The sequence below is a fragment of the Neolamprologus multifasciatus genome, chromosome 14 (genome assembly GCF_963576455.1).
Source record: "Neolamprologus multifasciatus chromosome 14, fNeoMul1.2, whole genome shotgun sequence".
Lineage (NCBI taxonomy): Eukaryota > Metazoa > Chordata > Actinopteri > Cichliformes > Cichlidae > Neolamprologus > Neolamprologus multifasciatus.
In genome coordinates, this window is record NC_140452.1 from 15,200,585 (window position 1) to 15,219,739 (window position 19,155).

The 19,155-nt window shown below is 41.9% G+C and overlaps 1 protein-coding gene across 9 annotated transcripts in view; it reads left to right on the top strand.

Annotated features, from left to right (window-relative positions):
- The window catches only part of ryr1b (ryanodine receptor 1b (skeletal)), a 72,435-nt gene that overhangs the window by 21,798 nt on the left and 31,482 nt on the right, over nucleotides 1-19,155 (top strand). For all 9 annotated transcript variants that reach the window (XM_085130879.1, XM_085130880.1, XM_085130874.1 and 6 more), the window contains 35 exons: nucleotides 1,031-1,272; nucleotides 1,358-1,550; nucleotides 2,117-2,333; nucleotides 2,410-2,514; nucleotides 2,746-2,849; nucleotides 2,947-3,030; nucleotides 3,120-3,279; nucleotides 3,422-3,569; nucleotides 3,703-3,908; nucleotides 4,270-4,444; nucleotides 4,587-4,795; nucleotides 4,875-5,221; nucleotides 5,316-5,451; nucleotides 5,611-5,771; nucleotides 6,517-6,679; nucleotides 6,772-6,858; nucleotides 10,517-10,743; nucleotides 11,110-11,554; nucleotides 11,638-12,201; nucleotides 12,345-12,545; nucleotides 12,890-12,998; nucleotides 13,086-13,232; nucleotides 13,353-13,626; nucleotides 13,765-13,882; nucleotides 13,991-14,123; nucleotides 14,337-14,431; nucleotides 14,516-14,651; nucleotides 14,736-14,919; nucleotides 15,059-15,170; nucleotides 15,293-15,413; nucleotides 15,513-15,682; nucleotides 15,865-16,085; nucleotides 16,333-16,423; nucleotides 16,506-16,646; nucleotides 16,737-16,900. In XM_085130879.1, coding sequence (XP_084987005.1) covers nucleotides 1,031-1,272; nucleotides 1,358-1,550; nucleotides 2,117-2,333; nucleotides 2,410-2,514; nucleotides 2,746-2,849; nucleotides 2,947-3,030; nucleotides 3,120-3,279; nucleotides 3,422-3,569; nucleotides 3,703-3,908; nucleotides 4,270-4,444; nucleotides 4,587-4,795; nucleotides 4,875-5,221; nucleotides 5,316-5,451; nucleotides 5,611-5,771; nucleotides 6,517-6,679; nucleotides 6,772-6,858; nucleotides 10,517-10,743; nucleotides 11,110-11,554; nucleotides 11,638-12,201; nucleotides 12,345-12,545; nucleotides 12,890-12,998; nucleotides 13,086-13,232; nucleotides 13,353-13,626; nucleotides 13,765-13,882; nucleotides 13,991-14,123; nucleotides 14,337-14,431; nucleotides 14,516-14,651; nucleotides 14,736-14,919; nucleotides 15,059-15,170; nucleotides 15,293-15,413; nucleotides 15,513-15,682; nucleotides 15,865-16,085; nucleotides 16,333-16,423; nucleotides 16,506-16,646; nucleotides 16,737-16,900 — 6,390 coding nt within the window. The remainder of the gene's footprint in view (nucleotides 1-1,030; nucleotides 1,273-1,357; nucleotides 1,551-2,116; nucleotides 2,334-2,409; nucleotides 2,515-2,745; nucleotides 2,850-2,946; nucleotides 3,031-3,119; nucleotides 3,280-3,421; nucleotides 3,570-3,702; nucleotides 3,909-4,269; nucleotides 4,445-4,586; nucleotides 4,796-4,874; nucleotides 5,222-5,315; nucleotides 5,452-5,610; nucleotides 5,772-6,516; nucleotides 6,680-6,771; nucleotides 6,859-10,516; nucleotides 10,744-11,109; nucleotides 11,555-11,637; nucleotides 12,202-12,344; nucleotides 12,546-12,889; nucleotides 12,999-13,085; nucleotides 13,233-13,352; nucleotides 13,627-13,764; nucleotides 13,883-13,990; nucleotides 14,124-14,336; nucleotides 14,432-14,515; nucleotides 14,652-14,735; nucleotides 14,920-15,058; nucleotides 15,171-15,292; nucleotides 15,414-15,512; nucleotides 15,683-15,864; nucleotides 16,086-16,332; nucleotides 16,424-16,505; nucleotides 16,647-16,736; nucleotides 16,901-19,155) is intronic.

Here is a 19,155-nt window from a genome sequence, read left to right on the forward strand (position 1 = left end):
AATGCAATGAATTGGAAGACAGGTTTTATTTTATTCTCTGCCGATAAAAAATAAAATCTTAATAAAAATGACCACAAAAAAATTTCAAGTGAAAAATAAGCACTTCTGTTAAATTATTGCAGAGTGTCCACATTGTAATTTAACAAAATACCAACTATTGTCACTGTCTCAGGCTTTCAGAATAATAAATAAACACTTCTGTTTGGAATAAAATAAATACAAATTAGGTTTGAGAATAAAATTAACTTTTAAATTATTGCAGAGTGTCCATATTGTAAACAAACAAACAAAATAACGAAAGTATTTGGCATTGACAAACGAACTCCTCATCTGCCCGTGGATCATCAGTCCACTGTGCCGTTAAACCAAGGACTGACATCGCGCATACACTGCTTGTCTTTACCTCTTCAGAAAGTTTTGGCACCATTATCTCCCTGATGTATGGGCGGTTGGGAATTTCATATAGCAGCTCGAGTATGCTGAGAAGACGGTGCAATCCTATGTTTTCCACGGCCGGCATTGGCTGGTCATCCAGAGCGATAAAATGAGTCAGAACCTCTGTTATTTTAACTGCCCGTGGATTTTCTCTTGACATTTTTCATCGCTTTTCCAAAACCTGAGTTAAAGTTGGCTGTTCCGGTCCACACTGCTGACATTTTGCTTACCCTAGCTACAACAGCCTCCAGTTTCTCTTTTCTCACTCACCTAACCCTGTGCCTGTTTAGCTTGGGATGTCCCCCTAGTGGCCAATCTAAAAAACTACAACAGAAATGACAAGTATCGGTTCATGGTATCGGTTAACTTTTACGAGTATGAGTACACACACATTCTACAGTATCGCCCCGATACCAGTATCGGTATCGGTGCATCACTAATTAACACTAATGTTTCTGGGATATTGCAGAAATTAAAGGTGCACAAGTCTCCAAATATACATTGCTTTGCAATATTTCCACGTTGTTAGTTTTTAGTTATTTTCCCTTGTTGTCTATAAAAGTTAATGCTAATGTACTTTCTCCTCTGTACTCAGTGTAAGGCCCAACATCTTCTTGGGTACATGTGAGGGGTCAACACAGTATAAGAAGTGGTACTATGAGGTGATGGTAGACCATGTGGAAGCCTTTGTGACAGCACAGGCGAGTCACCTGCGGGTAGGCTGGGCTTTGACTGAAGGTTATAGCCCCTATCCTGGAGGAGGAGAAGGCTGGGGTGGTAATGGTGTGGGAGATGACCTTTACTCATATGGCTTTGATGGACTGCATCTGTGGTCAGGTAAGATTTCCTTAAATTCTTTAAAAGAAGATTTACAATCTCTTGTAACCAATACAACCTCTTCACTACCTGCTCTACTATTCAGGTACTGTGGCCCGCCAGGTGGCTTCGCCCAGTGCACATACACTGGCTGCCGATGATGTTGTAAGCTGCTGCCTGGATCTCAGTGTGCCCAGTATCTCCTTCCGTATTAATGGCCACCCAGTTCAGGGAATGTTTGAAAACTTTAATGTTGATGGCCTCTTCTTTCCCGTCATTAGCTTTTCTGCTGGGGTCAAGTAAGTTTAACATACAAATAAAGCGTAATCCTCTGTTTCACTATTTACTTGTGTTTTGTTAATGGTCTAGTACACCAGCAAATTCATGTGATACATGTTGATGCAATGCAAGCAGAAGCTAATTTAATGGTTTTTCATGAGTTTGTCACTTTTTAAATTGTAACTTAATTTCAGTTATTGGACTATTGGTGTAATAATATACAATGGGGAAGTAACAAAAGAATTATTATTGCATTATATTTCAGACTTTCTCCAGTTTTATATTTTTAATAATTATTATTTTTCTTTTATTTCTTTAGATTATTGTCTAATCTTCCAAATAATAGCTGTAAAATCTTCAGAGTCCTGTCACATAAAAGCTCTTACAGGATTTGTCTGTAATAAATCTTTAGAGTGCTGAGATGGGGCTTATGCATCATTGACTGATGAGTACAAGAAGGGAAACACAGGCTCAGGAACTGAGTTTTCTAAAGATCAATGAACCATTGTCATAAAGGAGTTTAGTAGTATATAAACCTCTGTCGTATAGATAAAAACTTGGACTCACTTTGTTTTTGTCCCCTTAGGGCTTGGTTCCTCCTCGGTGGTCGCCATGGGGACTTTAAATTCATGCCCCCGCCTGGTTATGCGCCATGCTACGAGGCTTTGTTGCCTAGAGAGAGGATGCGTATTGAACATATCAAGGAGTACAAGCATGACTTTAATGGTGTGCGCAATCTTCTGGGTCCTACTCTGTCCCTCACTCACACATCTTTCACCCCCTGCCCTGTGGACACAATTCAGGTAAAATCCCCTCAGCTAAAATCAGTATTCGATGGCTTTGTTTCTTTTTGTTTTCTGACTTTCCTTTGCTTTATAGATTGTCTTGCCACCCCACTTGGAACGTATCCGAGAAAAACTGGCAGAGAATATTCACGAACTCTGGGCTATCACTCGTATTGAGCAGGGCTGGACCTATGGGATTGTGAGTATGGTGTCAGCACTGCAGAACAGATGCAACAATACGAGATTAGTGGTTTGACAACATCAGCTTTAAGTGGTTTAGAGCTTTTAACTGTTAAAAGTTAATATGACTGTTAGAAATGCTTCAAAATGCTTTACACAAGCAAAAAAAAAAGCATGAACTAACATATACATATATAAATTTACACACATTTATAAACTGTGGGTAAAAAACTATGATTTTTCCCTCCAGTTTAGGGATGACAACAAGAAACTCCACCCCTGTCTGGTGGACTTCCAAAGTCTGCCTGACCCAGAGAAGAACTACAATCTGCAGATGTCTGGTGAGACTCTCAAGTGAGTAGCAGGTTAGATTTGAGAGATTTAAAGGTCATAGGAAAATGTTTATGTCCCATTATTGGTGAACTTGTGTCTTTACTTTATTATCCCACAGGACTCTCCTAGCACTGGGTTGCCATGTTGGTATGGGTGATGAGAAAGCGGAGGAGAATCTAAAGAAAATCAAGCTTCCCAAGACGTATGAAAACAAAAGATATTTCTTATTGTTTCGTCATAATTTTATACTTTAACTATGCAGATCTAAATGTAACCATATCTTTCTGTTAGCTATGTGATGAGCAACGGATACAAGCCTGCCCCGCTTGATCTCAGCCATGTCAAGCTGACACCAAACCAGAATCAGCTTGTAGAAAAACTGGCAGAAAATGGGCATAATGTTTGGGCGAGGGACCGAGTACGGCAAGGATGGACCTACAGCATTGTCCAGGTGATGATTTCCCAATCCTTAGTGGATCTTTTATTTATTGGTGGATTGTCTGTCTTAAAGTACACAATCAATCACTTACAATCACACGCATTGCATATTTTTTTTCTTTTCTATATAAAGCTGCATTTTGTACACTTTTCAGGACATTGTTAATAAGCGTAACCCTCGTCTGGTACCTTACAACCTGCTGGATGAGAGAACTAAGAAAACCAACCGAGACAGTGTTAACAACGCTGTCCGTACACTCATTGGCTATGGCTACAACATTGAGCCTCCAGATCAGGAGAGCAGTAAGTCATCTTTCCTCATGTGTTCGCTGATTAAATGCACAGTATCTTTTTTACACCACTTTTTTTTTTTTTTTTTTTTAGCATTTTTGTCTTTCTTATTCTTATCTGTCATGTTTTCCCTCTTTCACTGCAGCTGGCCATGGCCTTGAGAACACCCGTGGGGACAAGGTGCGAATCTTCAGGGCAGAGAGGTCGTATGCTGTCACCCAAGGAAAGTGGTACTTTGAGTTTGAGGCAGTCTCAACGGGGGAGATGAGAGTGGGCTGGGCACGTCCTAATGTCCACTCTGACACTGAACTGGGAGCAGATGAATTGGCCTACGTCTTTAATGGCAATAAGGTTAGTCACTAGGGTAAAATTACAAATTGAATTTAGACCAGTTAACTTGGTCTATAAAAAATTATATTGTGTAAATGTTTTCTAAATCATTCACATCTTTTTGAATGGGTGACGTGGATCTCAAACTATTAGAAATATTGAACTTTGAGGAGGAAAGTTCTTTAAGTTGTAGGAATAGAAAATATCGCACTGTCTTTATTATTTTTGTATAGCTAGGAGAAGGTCAAGGTTTCGTAAACCTGAGGCAAGATGTATTAGTCAGTAGCTAAAAAAGGTTACTGTAGCACACTGTAGCTGGTGGAAATGATGTCTCTGTTTTTGTGGAAATAAGTAATATTTTATTTTTTGGAACCTTTTGCAGGCCCAGCGATGGCATATTGGCAATGAACCATTTGGCCGCCAGTGGCAGTCTGGTGATGTCGTTGGCTGTATGATAGACCTGACTGAGATGAACATCATGTTCACACTCAATGGAGAAATGTTGATCAGTGACTCAGGCTCAGAGATGGCTTTCAAAGATATTGAAATTGGGGATGGTGAGAACTGTTTTTTTTATAGTGCCAGCATTAGCACCAATAACTAAAAGTTACCGGTGCTTTATTTTTTGCCAGTTTGCATTATAAGCAGCAGCTTGAAAAAACTATTAACTGATTTCTTCCCTTTCATACTACCCATTAGGTTTTATACCAGTGTGTACCCTGGGTCTATCTCAGGTTGGAAGGATTAATCTGGGTCAAAATGTCAGCAGCCTGCGCTATTTTGCCATTTGTGGCCTGCAGGAAGGATTTGAACCTTTTGCCATCAATATGAAGCGAGACATCACCATGTGGTTCAGTAAAAGTTTGCCCCAGTTTGGGCCTGTGCCTGCTGATCACAACCATATTGAGGTAACTATTCAGAGACATGTGTAAAGTTTAATAAAGTTAGAACTTCAAAATGAGTGATTTCTTTATTTTTGTCTCCTAGGTCTCCCGTGTTGACGGGACCGTGGACAGCGCCCCCTGTCTGAAGCTGACGCACAAGACGTTTGGGTCGCAGAATGCCAACACTGATATGATGTTCCTTAGACTCAGCATGCCTGTGCAGTTCCATGAGACCTTTAAGATCCCGGCAGGTACCACCCCTCTCACCCGTGCCCTTACTATACCTGAGGAGGAAGTCGCAGTGGTAGAACCTGACTCAGAGTTTGAAGTTTTGAAAAAGTCTGCCAGTCGCAAGGAGCAGGAAGAGGACAAGAAGGACCCCTCTGTGCCTAAGGAGATCTCCGTGGAAAATGAGAAGGACACAATGTCAGAAAAGGGAAAGAAAAGAGGGTAAGTTTGTCAGTTTGTCACTGCAAAATAATGAAAATCTTCTGGACTGTTATGGTTGCTGGTTTAAATGTTATTTATCTTCCGTGGACAACAGATTTTTTTCCAAAGCCAAGAAGGCAGCCATGACACCTCTTGCCCCTCCTCCTGCTCCTCCAACGGTGCCACGTTTGGTGGAAGACGTGGTCCCTGATGACAGAGATGATCCTGAGATCATCCAAAATACCACTACTGTGAGATTCACATTATTATTTGCTACAGTTACACATATTATTACCTGAGATTTTGTCAATTTGAATGATGGCTTTAAGTTTTCATGTAATCAGTAGATAATAAAATAATATGATTTCTTCTTCCCACCCCACAACCCCCACCCCCCACCCCGTCTTTAGTATTACTACTCTGTGAGGATCTTTGCTGGGCAGGAGCCGTCTGGTGTTTGGGTTGGCTGGGTCACTCCTGATTACCACATGTATGATCAAAACTTTGACCTCTCCAAGGTCCGCAGTGTCACTGTCACAGTGGGAGATGACAGAGGCAACATACATGACAGGTTAGTTTTTTTCGTGCGTAAATTTTGATTATTGCTGGCCAAGCATTGAGGAAAACTTATAAATATATTTTTTTTTATGTATTATTTATTTAATCTTAATTTAATATAATGACATTTAGGCTAGATTTGTTTATTTAAATGCTATAGAAGTAAAGACAAACAACACTAAGAAATTACAAATTAAATATGCCTTCATATTAATTTGCCATTGCACCTAAATTAATAAAGGGACCCATCAAGCTTATTTCCAGCTCCATATTTTTGTTCTGGGACTTCATTAGAGCAGCTTTACATGATTTACAGTGAAAAAAAAAATTATGGATCTTACTTTGAGATGCAGCCTCTCAGTTCATTATCTGTTTAAGCTCGTGTCTATTTAAGACCCCCTCATGCTAATTGCCCACTTTTGCATGACTTGCTGTTCCTCGCCAGGCTGCTGCAAAAAGTCAATTTCTTATTCTTAAAAAACTCATATTTTATACAAAATACAATCATGAGGTTACTTTTACATATGCTGAACTCATTATTTGAAGCTCTATTCATATTCACAGTGTATGACCGAAAATAAAATAAAGAAAATACAATTCAAAGTTAGTTAGGGTCTATTTTGCTTACATCTACTTCTTTTATTTGGTTTGTTAGTTACTGTAAAGAATTTGGATCAGCTGCAGTATTTCAATTGAGACAGATGAGTTTAACTGGAGTGAGTTTCATTGCAACTGTATTTCTTGCTCATTCTTTGCAGCATGAAGCACAGTAATTGTTACATGGTGTGGGGAGGGGACCTGGTCAGCAATCAGCAGACCCGCTTTAGCCAGGAGGACATGGTGATTGGCTGCCTTGTTGATCTGGCAACAGGTCTAATGACTTTTACGGCAAATGGAAAGGAGATTAATACTTTCTACCAGGTAAGGGAAAGTCCAATAGATTTATCTGTGTTTTTTATTCTTTGCTTTAAATGTATCCTGATGAGCTATGTGACAACGCTACGTTCTGTCAGGTGGAGCCGAACACCAAACTCTTCCCTGCCGTTTTTGTTCAGCCGTTCAGTCAGAACATGGTGCAGCTAGAGTTGGGCAAACTCAAGGTCAGATGGAACGATTATCACTCTTTTTTGCAGCTGCCTTTTCTTAAAGTGTCACCAATTTATAAAGGTATGGTAATGTAAGTCAGACCCACGTTGGTGGTCTTTGGGAGTGGAGCACGGTCCAATCTTGCATTGTAATTCTCCTACTTATCTCTTTTAATATTGGACCAGATGTTGTCCATCATTTATTAACACTAGAATTACTGAGCCTTTTTTTCCCTGGTGCAGTTCCTACTACTAGATTTACGGGCCTGCGCAAATTTGCGTAAATTCCCCCCGACCTTAACACCTCTTGGCACCCCGCTGAGATTTTCACAGGTCTTCAGCTCCATTGTTCTCCTGCTTTTGTTGTGCAAAGACACCCTCCCCCAACCCCCAACCATGAGAGATTCAGGTCTTTCCTTCCCTGCAAGGCTACTTTCCTTCCTTACCTGCAGCGTACAATACACCATGTTAGTTCTTGTCAATCCTTGTCACTACATTGCATGCCTGTCCATAAACACATATACACAGTTGTATTTTATATAGCCACACCTTAGATAATATGCATTATGCATAAAGTCTAGTTATACACACACACACACATATACCTACATATACATACATATATATATATATATATATATATATATATATATACATACATATATATATACATATATATATATATATATATATATATATATATATATATATATGCGTGTGTATGTATATGTGTGTGTGTGTGTATACACACACACACACATATACATACATATATATATATATATATATATATGTGTGTGTGTGTGTGTATACACACACCAATATTTTTGAATACACGTGTCCATATTTGTTTCCAGATTGTTTGTATAGTGCACTTTCTATACCGTGCTCTTTGTACAGTTTTTATTTAGCTGCTTTTGTCTCGCACTGTCCACTTTTTTGCAATGACAATGCAGATTTTCCACTTGCAGATTTGCTGTGTGTCTGTGTGTGTGTGTGTGTGTGTTTGTGTGTGTGTGTTTGTGCAACATTGGCATTTGTTTACTCAGATCAAAGGCAGGCCAAACCTCTGTGTTACAACCTACATACAAAAGACACACATTCACAATATATGAGTACACAAGTCTATTTTATTTCAAAGTGTTTCAGACTTTACAGCGTTTGCAGACCCAGTGTCCATCATCCCTGCATTTGGCACAGGTGAATTTCTGGCATGTTGCACAGGTAAACCTGCTGCGATTCCTGTTGCAGCTTTCTTGCACCTGGCACTGCGTTGTCTTTACAGTCCCTGGCACAGCAGCTGCAGCAGCTTCAGCATCCTGCCTCTGTGCTAATATTTCCTTGTGCTGCATGAATCGGCAACGAAGTTGCTGAGCTAGAAGACTCAGAAACAATCTTCTTTTGCCTGTCCACCCTGTACATGCCTTGTACAAAATGTAGGCATTCACCGCCGCCAGGTCCAGCATATTGTAGAAAGCCGCTACTGGCCACCTGCGTGTTGCTGCTCTTACGGAATACATCCGCGCCATTTGGTCCAACACGTCTACACCACACTGTAAAAGCAGAGAGAGAGAGTCATGAGTATATGTTTTTTTTCTATAGGCCTGTATAGCACACATCAGAAAACATTGTAGCACTGGTGTAAAATTGTACACACATTCACATACCTTCATGTGGTTATAGTCTGTTATCGTGTTGGGTTTCCTCTTTCTGTCGTCACCGATCGTCACGTCTTGGTGCATGGAACTTAGAACACACACAGTCTTGTTTTTTTTAGGTGCATAAATTGTCAAGGAGACACCGCCACTTCTAAGCACTGAAGTGGAGAATACCTCTCGCTTTGCAGTATCTTTTGCAAGTTGAGGAAGTTCACGCCGGACTTTATTCACCGTGCCCAGTAACGTTGTTTTGCGCTGCAGCAGTCTGTGCGACAGTGACAGTGAAGTAAAGAAATTGTCCGTTGTGACGTTTCTCCCATCATCCAAAAACGGCTCCATCAGTTTCATGACCACGTTCTCTGCCAGCCTCTCTCCCTTCTGACGACTGGGGTCCTTTCCCAAGTAAGGAGATGCACTGCAGACATATTTGGTGTCCAAGTCTGTGGCCATCCAGAACTTGATCCCAAATTTGTCTGGCTTGGTTGCAATATACTGTGTGAATGGACAACGAACCTTGGTAGGGAACAGCTGTTCATCTATGGTCATGTGTTCTCCTGGAGTGAAACTCGTAGCACAGTTCTCGTTGAAGCGTGTCCAGATGTCGGAGATCGCTGCAAATTTGTCTGTTTTCACCCGTTCTGCCCGCGTGTCCCTGTCATCAAATCGAAGGTGTTGCATAATTGAAATGAATCTATCTCGGGGCATTGTCTCTTTGATTACTGGCACCAGAAATTTTTCTGACCAGCAATCCACAATGGCACCAACAGGACACATGATTGCTCTTACAAAGAGGATTGAAATGAATGCCATCAGTTCATGAACTGACAAACTCCAGTCCGGCTCTGTTCTGCGGGCTTGATGTACCGTGCACTCTCTGATGGTCTGCAGCATTCCCACGTCTAATAGGCAAAGGAAGCTTTGGAGCACACTTGTAATCTTGCGCTGTCGGAAGATAAACAAATAGAAAATGGTAAATTTACATGAACCTCACTCTAAATGGGTTTATATAAATATCATATCTACTATGGCAGTGACAAACCTTAGCAGACTCTGTGGGTCCAGCTTGTGCAGTGAAGCACGAACGATTTGCTCCTGCACTGGGCATTCCAATGTCCTCTTCAACCCACACAGTTCCGTCTTTTGCCGTGTGGCTCTGGCTGGGCTTCCCAGTACCACGGGGCCTCTTCCGTGGAGGCATGTTGGGTTCTTGTTCCGTCTCCTTTTCAGATTCTTCTGAGGAGGTATCAGTGGCCTGCTGGACAAATGAAACCTCTCCTCCATCAGAATCTGCTTCGTCCATTTCCTGAAGCAAGGCCAAAGCCTGTTGCGCGGAGAGGTTCTTCTTGCGTGGCAGTGATACGGAGGCCATCCTGATGTGCGTTCTCAGAAATGCGAACAAGAAATGATTCTCCCGCCTGGGTTGGTCTGCTTTTATGCACAGCACTGTGCTGTAGTCAAGCAATGCCACTCCCTCACATACACAGTGACAATGGCACAATGGAAGATCTGTGCTGAGAGTCAAGGAAGGTGTGAATGTGTGTCTTTTGTATTTACAGGTCAGTCAATGTGTGGGATATTTTGTATACGGCAGGCATTTCTGAAAGTTGTAACAGAGAGGTTTGGCTTGCCTTGGATCTGAGCAACTCTGAGTGAGCAAATGCAAATGTGCCAGGCCTCAAGGATAATGGGTGGTTTGCACAACAAAAGCTGGAGGAGAAACAAGCTGACGACCTGTGAAAATCTCAGCAGGGGTGATTAACACCTCGGCACTTGCACCAGAAAATAAAAAAGCCAGTAATTTTAGGGGGTGTTGGGTTTAGGGAAGTTACGCAAATTTGCGCAGGATAGTAAACCTAGTGTTAATGATGATGTTTGGTGTTTTTAATAAAATGAACCACTATTTTTTTTTTTACCTGTACCTTCACATCTGAATTTCTGTATTTTTCAAATCTAGTTGAATTAATTTTTTCCTTCAAATGACAGTAAACTCACCTCTACTGTATCTCTCATATCAGAACATCATGCCTATCTCAGCTGCGATGTTCCGCAGTGAACGTAACAATCCAGTCCCTCAGTGCCCCCCGAGGCTGGATGTCCAGATGCTGACTCCAGTTATCTGGAGTCGTATGCCAAATCACTTCCTCAAACCAGAGGTGGGCAAAGTAAATGAGCGGTTAGGCTGGATGGTGGAGTGTGTTGAACCTCTCATCATGATGGCACTGCACATCCCAGAGGAGAACAGGTCAGAAACAGAATGTCGATGCAGAAAACTCTTAAGTTTAGAGTTTTCATATAGCATTTATGACATTCCTGCTATAAATAATTGAGATAGCAGCAGATCAGCAATCCTTACATCTTTTAACTTTATCATTGCAAATGTCAGTTACTTGTTATACCCGATGTATGTAGAGATGTCATAGGAAGAAGCTATTTTCTTTTTTTCCGCATTAAGAGAGCTGAAAACCAAAAAATACATTTTTTAATCATGAGAGTGTGATTTAAGAAAGGGAAGGTAAATATATAGAGCGATTAACATATAGTTATTACAAAAGATTTGTCATGATCATATAATGCATGCAATGCAATGAAGTTGACTTTTTTTCCACAGATGTATTGATATCCTGGAGCTGTCAGAGCGTCAGGATCTGATGAAGTTCCACTATCATACACTCATGCTCTACTGTGCTGTGTGCGCACTTGGGAACAACCGAGTGGCTCATGCATTATGCAGTCATGTGGATGAATCCCAGCTTTTCTATGCTATTGAGAACACCTACCTACCTGGACCTCTTCGCAGCGGCTTCTATGATCTGCTTATCAGCATTCATCTGGAATCAGCAAAACGGGCACGCTTGGGAACCAACAGGGAATTCATCGTTCCCATGACCGAAGAGACCCTCAGCATCAAGCTCTATCCTGATGCAATAAAAGCCCACTCCTTACCTGGCGTTGGTCTCACTACCTGCTTACGGCCAAAGCTGCATTTCTCATCCATCAACTTTGTTGGCACAGACCCTGATTTGTACACCATTAGTCCTGTCTTTCCTCTACAGGTAAGAAACAGGAGACAAGGTACATTAAACCAAAAATCGTAAATGTTTTCTGCCTTTACTTACTTGTTATTTTGCTTCTATAGGAGCTGAAAACAAAGGCGATTAACATGTTACGAGAGGCTGTGCTGGATGGTAGCCAGGCCATGCGGGATCCAGTAGGAGGCAGTGTAGAGTTCCACTTTGTCCCAATCTTGAAGCTAATCAGTACACTGCTTATTATGGGCATCTTCAATAATGATGACACCAAGCACATTCTCAAGATGATCGATCCCAATGTTTTCAGTGGAAAGGAAGAGGAGGAAGCTGAAGAGGGTGGAGCTGCTGAAGGAGAAATTGAGGAAAAGAAGGAGGAGGAATCGGAAGAAGCAGCCGAAGACGAGCTTGAGGATGAAGGGGTTGGGGATGAGGAAGAGGAGGAGCTAAAAGAGCTGGAGAAACGAGAGGGTGAGGAGGAAGAGGCTGAGCCCAAGGAAGAAGGAGAAGAGGAGGAAAAGGACAAAGAAGAGACTAAGAGAGAAAAAGTAGATGGAGAGAAAGCAGAGGAAGAGAAGGAGTCAGAGGCAGTGGAAGCAGAAGCACAGGAGGAAGACGAGGGTCTGGAGGAAGGACTGCTACAGATGACGCTGCCAGAGTCTGTCAAACTGCAGGTCATTGTGATGTTTAAACTCTGACTGCTTTACAGTTTTACAACCGATGTGGATAATTGTGTCAGAGGATCTCATATCATAAATTGTTTTTTTTAAATTATAAGCATTAGAACTTATGTTCCTGTCTCACCTTGCTCTTTCAGATGTGCACACTCCTGCAGTACTTCTGCGATTGCGAGCTGAGACACAGGGTGGAAGCCATTGTAGCATTCTCAGACAAGTTTGTCCATGATGTTAAGAGCAATCAACGTGTCCGTTACAACCAGCTAATGAGAGCCTTCACCATGTCAGCTGCTGAGACTGCACGCAAGACCCGGGAGTTCCGCTCGCCTCCACAGGACCAGGTAATAACTAATATTATCACACTAAACGAATGTGTCTCATAGGCTCCAGGTTTGAATTAATTTAGATGGTATTTCTTAGTTGATATTCATCTTTGGAAAGTAAGAACTTACACTGAGAACAGTGTAACTTAACAGTTTATCATCAGATTTAAGGATTTAAAGATTAATTCTAATGATTAAGTACAAACCATGTACTTGATGAATTAATTATTAGTTCTTGAGATCTGATGATAAACTGTTAAGTTTCCCATGTGCTGTTCAGACGACAACAAAACAAACCATATTTATAGCAAAAGACACACAAAATATCCGGATATAGCTGCTATAATGTGCTCTCTGTTAAGGTTCTTATGCTAACGAACTTCAAACACTTGGAGGATGAAGATTCTCCAGTTCCCGAGGACGTGCGGGAAACACTGGCAGAATTCCACAATGACCTCTTGCTTCACTGTGGTGAGCATTTTTGTGTAATTATGAATTTCTTCAGGTGTGAAAAGCTGTTTATGGGTGTTTAATGCTGTAGTCACATTTTTACCATAGGTATACATATTGAGGAGGAACCAGAGGAGGAGGAGGTGGACACTTCACTGAGGGGCAGACTTGTTAGTCTGGTAGACAAGGTTAAAAGCCTCCGTAAGAAGAAGGAGGAGGAGGAACAGCCAGAGGTGGAGGAAGAAGCAAAACCCAGTAAGATTAACACTTAGATTACCTGTGAAACAGTTGAAGGACCCGATCTGCATTTTCTTTTTAGCTTTAGGGTAAGAGTTAAATTGAGTTTATAACACGCTCTTCCTTCATTTCACCCAGGCACCCTTCAGGAGCTGATCTCCCACACCATGATCCACTGGGCTCAGGAGTCTTTTGTTCAGAACCCTGAGCTGGTGCGACTGATGTTCAGCCTTCTACACCGACTGTACGATGGTCTTGGCGAGCTGATCCGAGCACTGCCCAAAGCATATGCCATCAATGCCGTGTCCGTTCAGGACACCATGGAACTACTTGAGTGTTTGGGACAGATCCGATCACTGCTCATCGTCCAGATGGGTCCTGAAGAGGAGCGGCTTATGATCCAGAGCATTGGGTTAGTGTGGGGGATAAATAGTGTATACTTTGGAATTTAGAGTTAGTTTGTTACATTTTGAGTTATAAATAGAACATGTGATGTTATTTTATTAAGTAATGTAACACTGATGCATGGCTTCTGTTTTTTTATTTTCAGAAATATCATGAATAACAAGGTGTTCTACCAACACCCCAATCTGATGAGAGCTCTGGGTATGCATGAGACTGTGATGGAAGTGATGGTCAACGTGTTAGGTGGAGGAGGAGATTCGAAGGTAACTGTGATTTCTTCAACTCTTTTACTTTCCAGGACTGCCATTTATAACACAGCACACATCAGACATTATGCATCTGAGAAAAATGTTTGTTTTTTTCTTGCCCAGGAGATTCGATTCCCCCAAATGGTGACCAGCTGCTGTCGTTTCCTGTGTTACTTCTGCCGTATCAGCCGACAGAACCAGCGTTCTATGTTTGACCATCTGAGCTACCTGTTGCAGAACAGCGGCATCGGCTTGGGTGAGTCCCCTGTTACACTGTTTACTGTGTATGGCTTATTATGGACAGATTTTATTTTTAAATCTTTTTTATTTTGAATAATCATGAAACAATTACAATAAAATTTAACTCACTGAAGCATGCAGGTAAGAAGTTTCTAAATGAGTTTTAATGTGCTGGGATCTTTATACCAGGTGATGAATGAATAAACTCACTGATTATATCCCTATGTAGGCATGCGTGGATCCACACCCCTGGATGTGGCTGCAGCCTCCTGTATTGACAATAACGAGCTGGCCTTGGCTTTACAAGAGCAGGAACTGGAAATGGTTAGAGAGAAAAAATGTTTTTAAAAAAGGCTGTAGTGGAACTGTTATCTGATAATCTCTCCTTTTGGTACTCACACGAGGTAGGTGGTGACATACTTGGCAGGCTGTGGACTGCAGATGTGTCCAATGCTCTTGTCTAAGGGCTACCCTGACATCGGCTGGAATCCTTGTGGCGGAGAGAGATACCTGGATTTCCTCCGCTTTGCTGTCTTCGTTAATGGTTGGCTTTGTTTATTATATAATGATGAGATTTGTAAGTAGTCGCCACTAATATTTACCTCCTCCTACAACCTACTCCCCTTAGGAGAAAGTGTGGAAGAGAATGCCACCGTTGTGGTGCGTCTGCTCATCCGTCGCCCTGAGTGCTTTGGCCCAGCCCTGAGAGGAGAGGGTGGTAATGGCCTGCTGGCTGCAATGGAGGAGGCCATCAAGATATCAGAGGATCCGGCAAGAGATGGGCCCACTGTTAAGAAAGACAGGCGCTTCATGTACGGGCTGGTGCAGTGGCAGTGAATTAGATTTTTGTTGACAAAGTAACACCAAATAACAGCTTAGACAAATCACTGTGTAGTTTCACAGCAGCACAACAAATTTTCTTATAGAAAATAACATTATCTGGATTGGCAGGTTTGGTGGCGAGGAACAGCACGAGGAGAACCGTGTGCATCTGGGAAATGCCATCATGTCCTTTTACTCGGCTCTCATTGATCTGCTGGGTCGCTGTGCCCCAGAGATGCATGTAAGTAGAGCAGCTTTTAACATATTTCTATCCCTCAAACCTCCAGGAAGAGTGGATCTGTGGGTGTTTGATTTGTAGGAGTTAGTTTCATATAGCACAACTTACATTTTTTTTATTTGTAGCTGATCCAAGCGGGTAAGGGTGAAGCTCTAAGAATCAGGGCCATCCTGAGGTCTCTGGTGCCTATAGAGGACCTGGTTGGAGTAATCAGCTTACCTGTGCAGATTCCAGCATATGGCAAAGGTTGGATAAAAAGTTGTGCTGATATATGGATGTTTTGTAATAATTTACAAAATGTGGTGCCCTACTTCATAAAGGGTTTTTTTTTCTATCTAACCACAGATGGCCAGATTATTGAGCCCAAGATGTCTGCCAGTTTTGTGCCAGACCACAAGGCCTCCATGGTGCTCTTCCTCGACAGAGTGTACGGTATTGATAACCAGGACTTCCTGCTTCATGTGCTTGAGGTTGGCTTCTTGCCTGACATGAGAGCTGCAGCTTCTCTCGATACGGTGAGAAAAAAAAAGGCACAGACCTAACAGATAAAATTTCCTTCTGTAAATTCTAGACTTCAGTACAAAGTCTGCATATTGATGTAATTTGCTATAGATTCCCTTTGATATAGATAATGTATCGGTCTGTCCTTAAGGTAATGCAGTGAGTATAAGCAGTTTTTTGTCTTCTCTGATTTTAGGTGGCATTCAGCACAACTGAAATGGCCTTGGCTCTGAACCGCTACCTCTGTTCGGCTGTACTGCCTCTTCTTACAAAGTGTGCTCCATTGTTTGCTGGAACAGACCACCGGGCCATCATGATCGACTCCATGCTCCACACAATTTATCGCCTGTCTCGTGGCCGAGCCCTTACCAAGGCTCAGAGGGATGTTATAGAGGAGTGTCTTATGTCCCTCTGCAAGTCAGTATTTTAAAAAAACCCTCTCTGTATAGCAAATGCTAAATAAGCAAGCTGAATAACTCCGAAAAGGAAGCCTTTATTTTCTATTTGTTTAACCTTTATTCAGCCTGGGGAGGTTTTCGAGACATTATCTCTTTTACAAGAAAGATCTAATGATAACAGCAAATTCACAACAAATTACAAACTTTGAAGTGAATGCTGAAATGCGCCTTTTCAAATAGTTTTAAACTTACGGTGATTTCCACAGATACCTTCGACCCTCTATGCTGCAGCATTTGCTTAGACGGCTGGTGTTTGACGTACCCATCCTCAATGAATATGCAAAGATGCCTCTCAAGGTGAGTCTTCTGTGTAACAGTGTTCTGTTTGTTTGTTTATATAATCTAATTTTTATATCACATATTAATTGAATTGCTTCAGCTGCTGACCAATCACTATGAGCGCTGTTGGAAGTACTACTGCTTGCCAAATGGATGGGCGAACTTTGGGGTGACTTCTGAGGAGGAGCTGCATCTTTCTCGAAAACTCTTTTGGGGAATCTTCGAATCGTTGGCACACAAGGTGGGAGATGTTGTTAACCTTCCATAAGTGCACATCGTTTAAGTTGAGGAATTACTAACTTGGCTTCTCTAATATGAATTTAAATTCTAGAAATTCGATGCAGAGCTCTTCAAGATTGCCATGCCCTGCCTCTGTGCTATAGCTGGAGCCATCCCCCCTGACTATGTGGATGCCAGCTACTCCTCTCACACTGAGAAAAAGGCCTCTGTGGATGCTGAAGGCAACTTTGATCCAAAACCAGTAGAGACCACCAAGTGAGAACTGAAAGAAAGACTGTTTGATGTTATTTTAGTGCATTATTGCTTTTGGAAGAGAGTCAACGTGTAGCTTGTCAGTGACGGATAGTTATAATTACATATTTGAACAGATTTTTTAAAGATTGTTTCCAGTTTCAGTTTTATTTGTCATATGCAAGCTAGCACAGGGTCTATGGAACGCCAGGACTGCCATAATGAATTAATTAATGAATTAAATACACCATTAAATAATTAATTAAATGTGTCAATAATTTTAAATAATTCATTAAAATGGGAAATAATTGATTAAATAAATATTTTTGACACATTTAATTAATTATTTATTTATTTCCAATTTTAATCAATTATTGCCACAATTAATAAAATTTTTAATGGTGTATTTAATTAATTCATTATGTCAGTCCTGGCACTCCATAAGGGTCAACATTGCAATATAATGTATTTGACGAGCAGCAGACAGTCACTCAGCAGTAATATATATATATATATATATATATATATATATATATATAAACACCCAGCACGCCCTTGCGGGCGGTTTATCCTTCAAGCTCGGGTCCTCTACCAGAGGCCTGGGAGCTTGAGGGTCCTGCGCAGTATCTTAGCTGTTCCCAGGAATGCGCTCTTCTGGACAGAGATCTCCGATGTTAGTCCCGGGATCTGCTGGAGCCACTCGCCTAGCTTGGGAGTCACCGCACCTAGTGCTCCGATTACCACGGGGACCACCGTTACCTTCACCCTCCACATCCTCTCGAGCTCTTCTCTGAGCCCTTGGTATTTCTCCAGCTTCTCGTGTTCCTTCTTCCTGATATTGCTGTCATTCGGAACCGCTACATCGATCACTACGGCCGTCTTCTTCTGTTTGTCTACTTCCACTATGTCCGGTTGGTTAGCCACCACCATTTTGTCCGTCTGTATCTGGAAGTCCCACAGGATCTTAGCTCGGTCATTCTCCACCACCCTTGGGGGCATTTCCCATTTTGACCTCGGGACTTCCAGGTTATACTCAGCACAGATGTTCCTGTACACTATGCCGGCCACTTGGTTATGGCGTTCCATGTATGCCTTGCCTGCTAGCATCTTGCACCCTGCTGTTATGTGCTGGATTGTCTCTGGGGCATCTTTACACAGCCTGCACCTGGGGTCTTGCCTGGTGTGATAGACCCCAGCCTCTATGGATCTTGTACTCAGAGCTTGTTCTTGTGCTGCCATGATTAGTGCCTCTGTGCTATCTTTCAGTCCAGCTTTGTCCAGCCACTGGTAGGATTTCTGGATATCAGCCACCTCCTCTATCTGCCGGTGGTACATACCGTGCAGGGGCCTGTCCTTCCATGATGGTTCCTCGTCTCCCTCTTCTTTCTTGGGTTTCTGCTGCCTGAGGTATTCACTGAGCACGCTGTCAGTTGGGGCCATCTTCGTGATGTATTCTTGGATGTTCGTTGTCTCATCCTGGATTGTGGTGCTGACACTCACCAGTCCCCGGCCCCCTTCCTTCCGCTTAGCGTACAGCCTCAGGGTGCTGGACTTGGGGTGAAACCCTCCATGCATGGTAAGGAGCTTTCTTGTCTTTATGTCAGTGGCTTCCATCTCCTCCTTTGGCCAGCCTACTACCCCAGCAGGGTACCTGATCACGGGCAGGGCGTTTGTGTTGATGGCCCGGATCTTGCTCTTACCGTTCAACTGACTCCTCAGGACTTGCCTGACCCTCTGCAGGTACTTGGTGGAAATATAGGATATATATATAGGATATATATATATATATATATATATATATATATATATATATATATATATATATATTATATATATATATATATATATATATATATATATATACACATATATATACATATACACACACACACATATATATATATATATATATATATATATATATATAGTAGGGGTGCAACGATACTCGTATCGATATCGAACCGTTGGATACAGTGCTTCCGGTTCGGTATGCATATGTATGAACAATACAACATTTTTAATTTATTTTATCAACTTTCCTTCTGACGATGCTGTCTGTGTTGAGCGCGCTCGACAGTGCAGCCTAGGCGGAGTAATCGAACACAGATTCACTGAGCACAGGGCAAGCTAGCGAGACAGAAGCTAGGCTAGTTGCAACATGGCAAATTGAACCTCCCCCACCCTCATTCAGATCTGGCGTTTGGAACTATTTTGGTTTTCATGTGACGTATGACCCTGAAGGTAAGCGTGTCATGGACAAAAGTAAAACAGTATGTTGG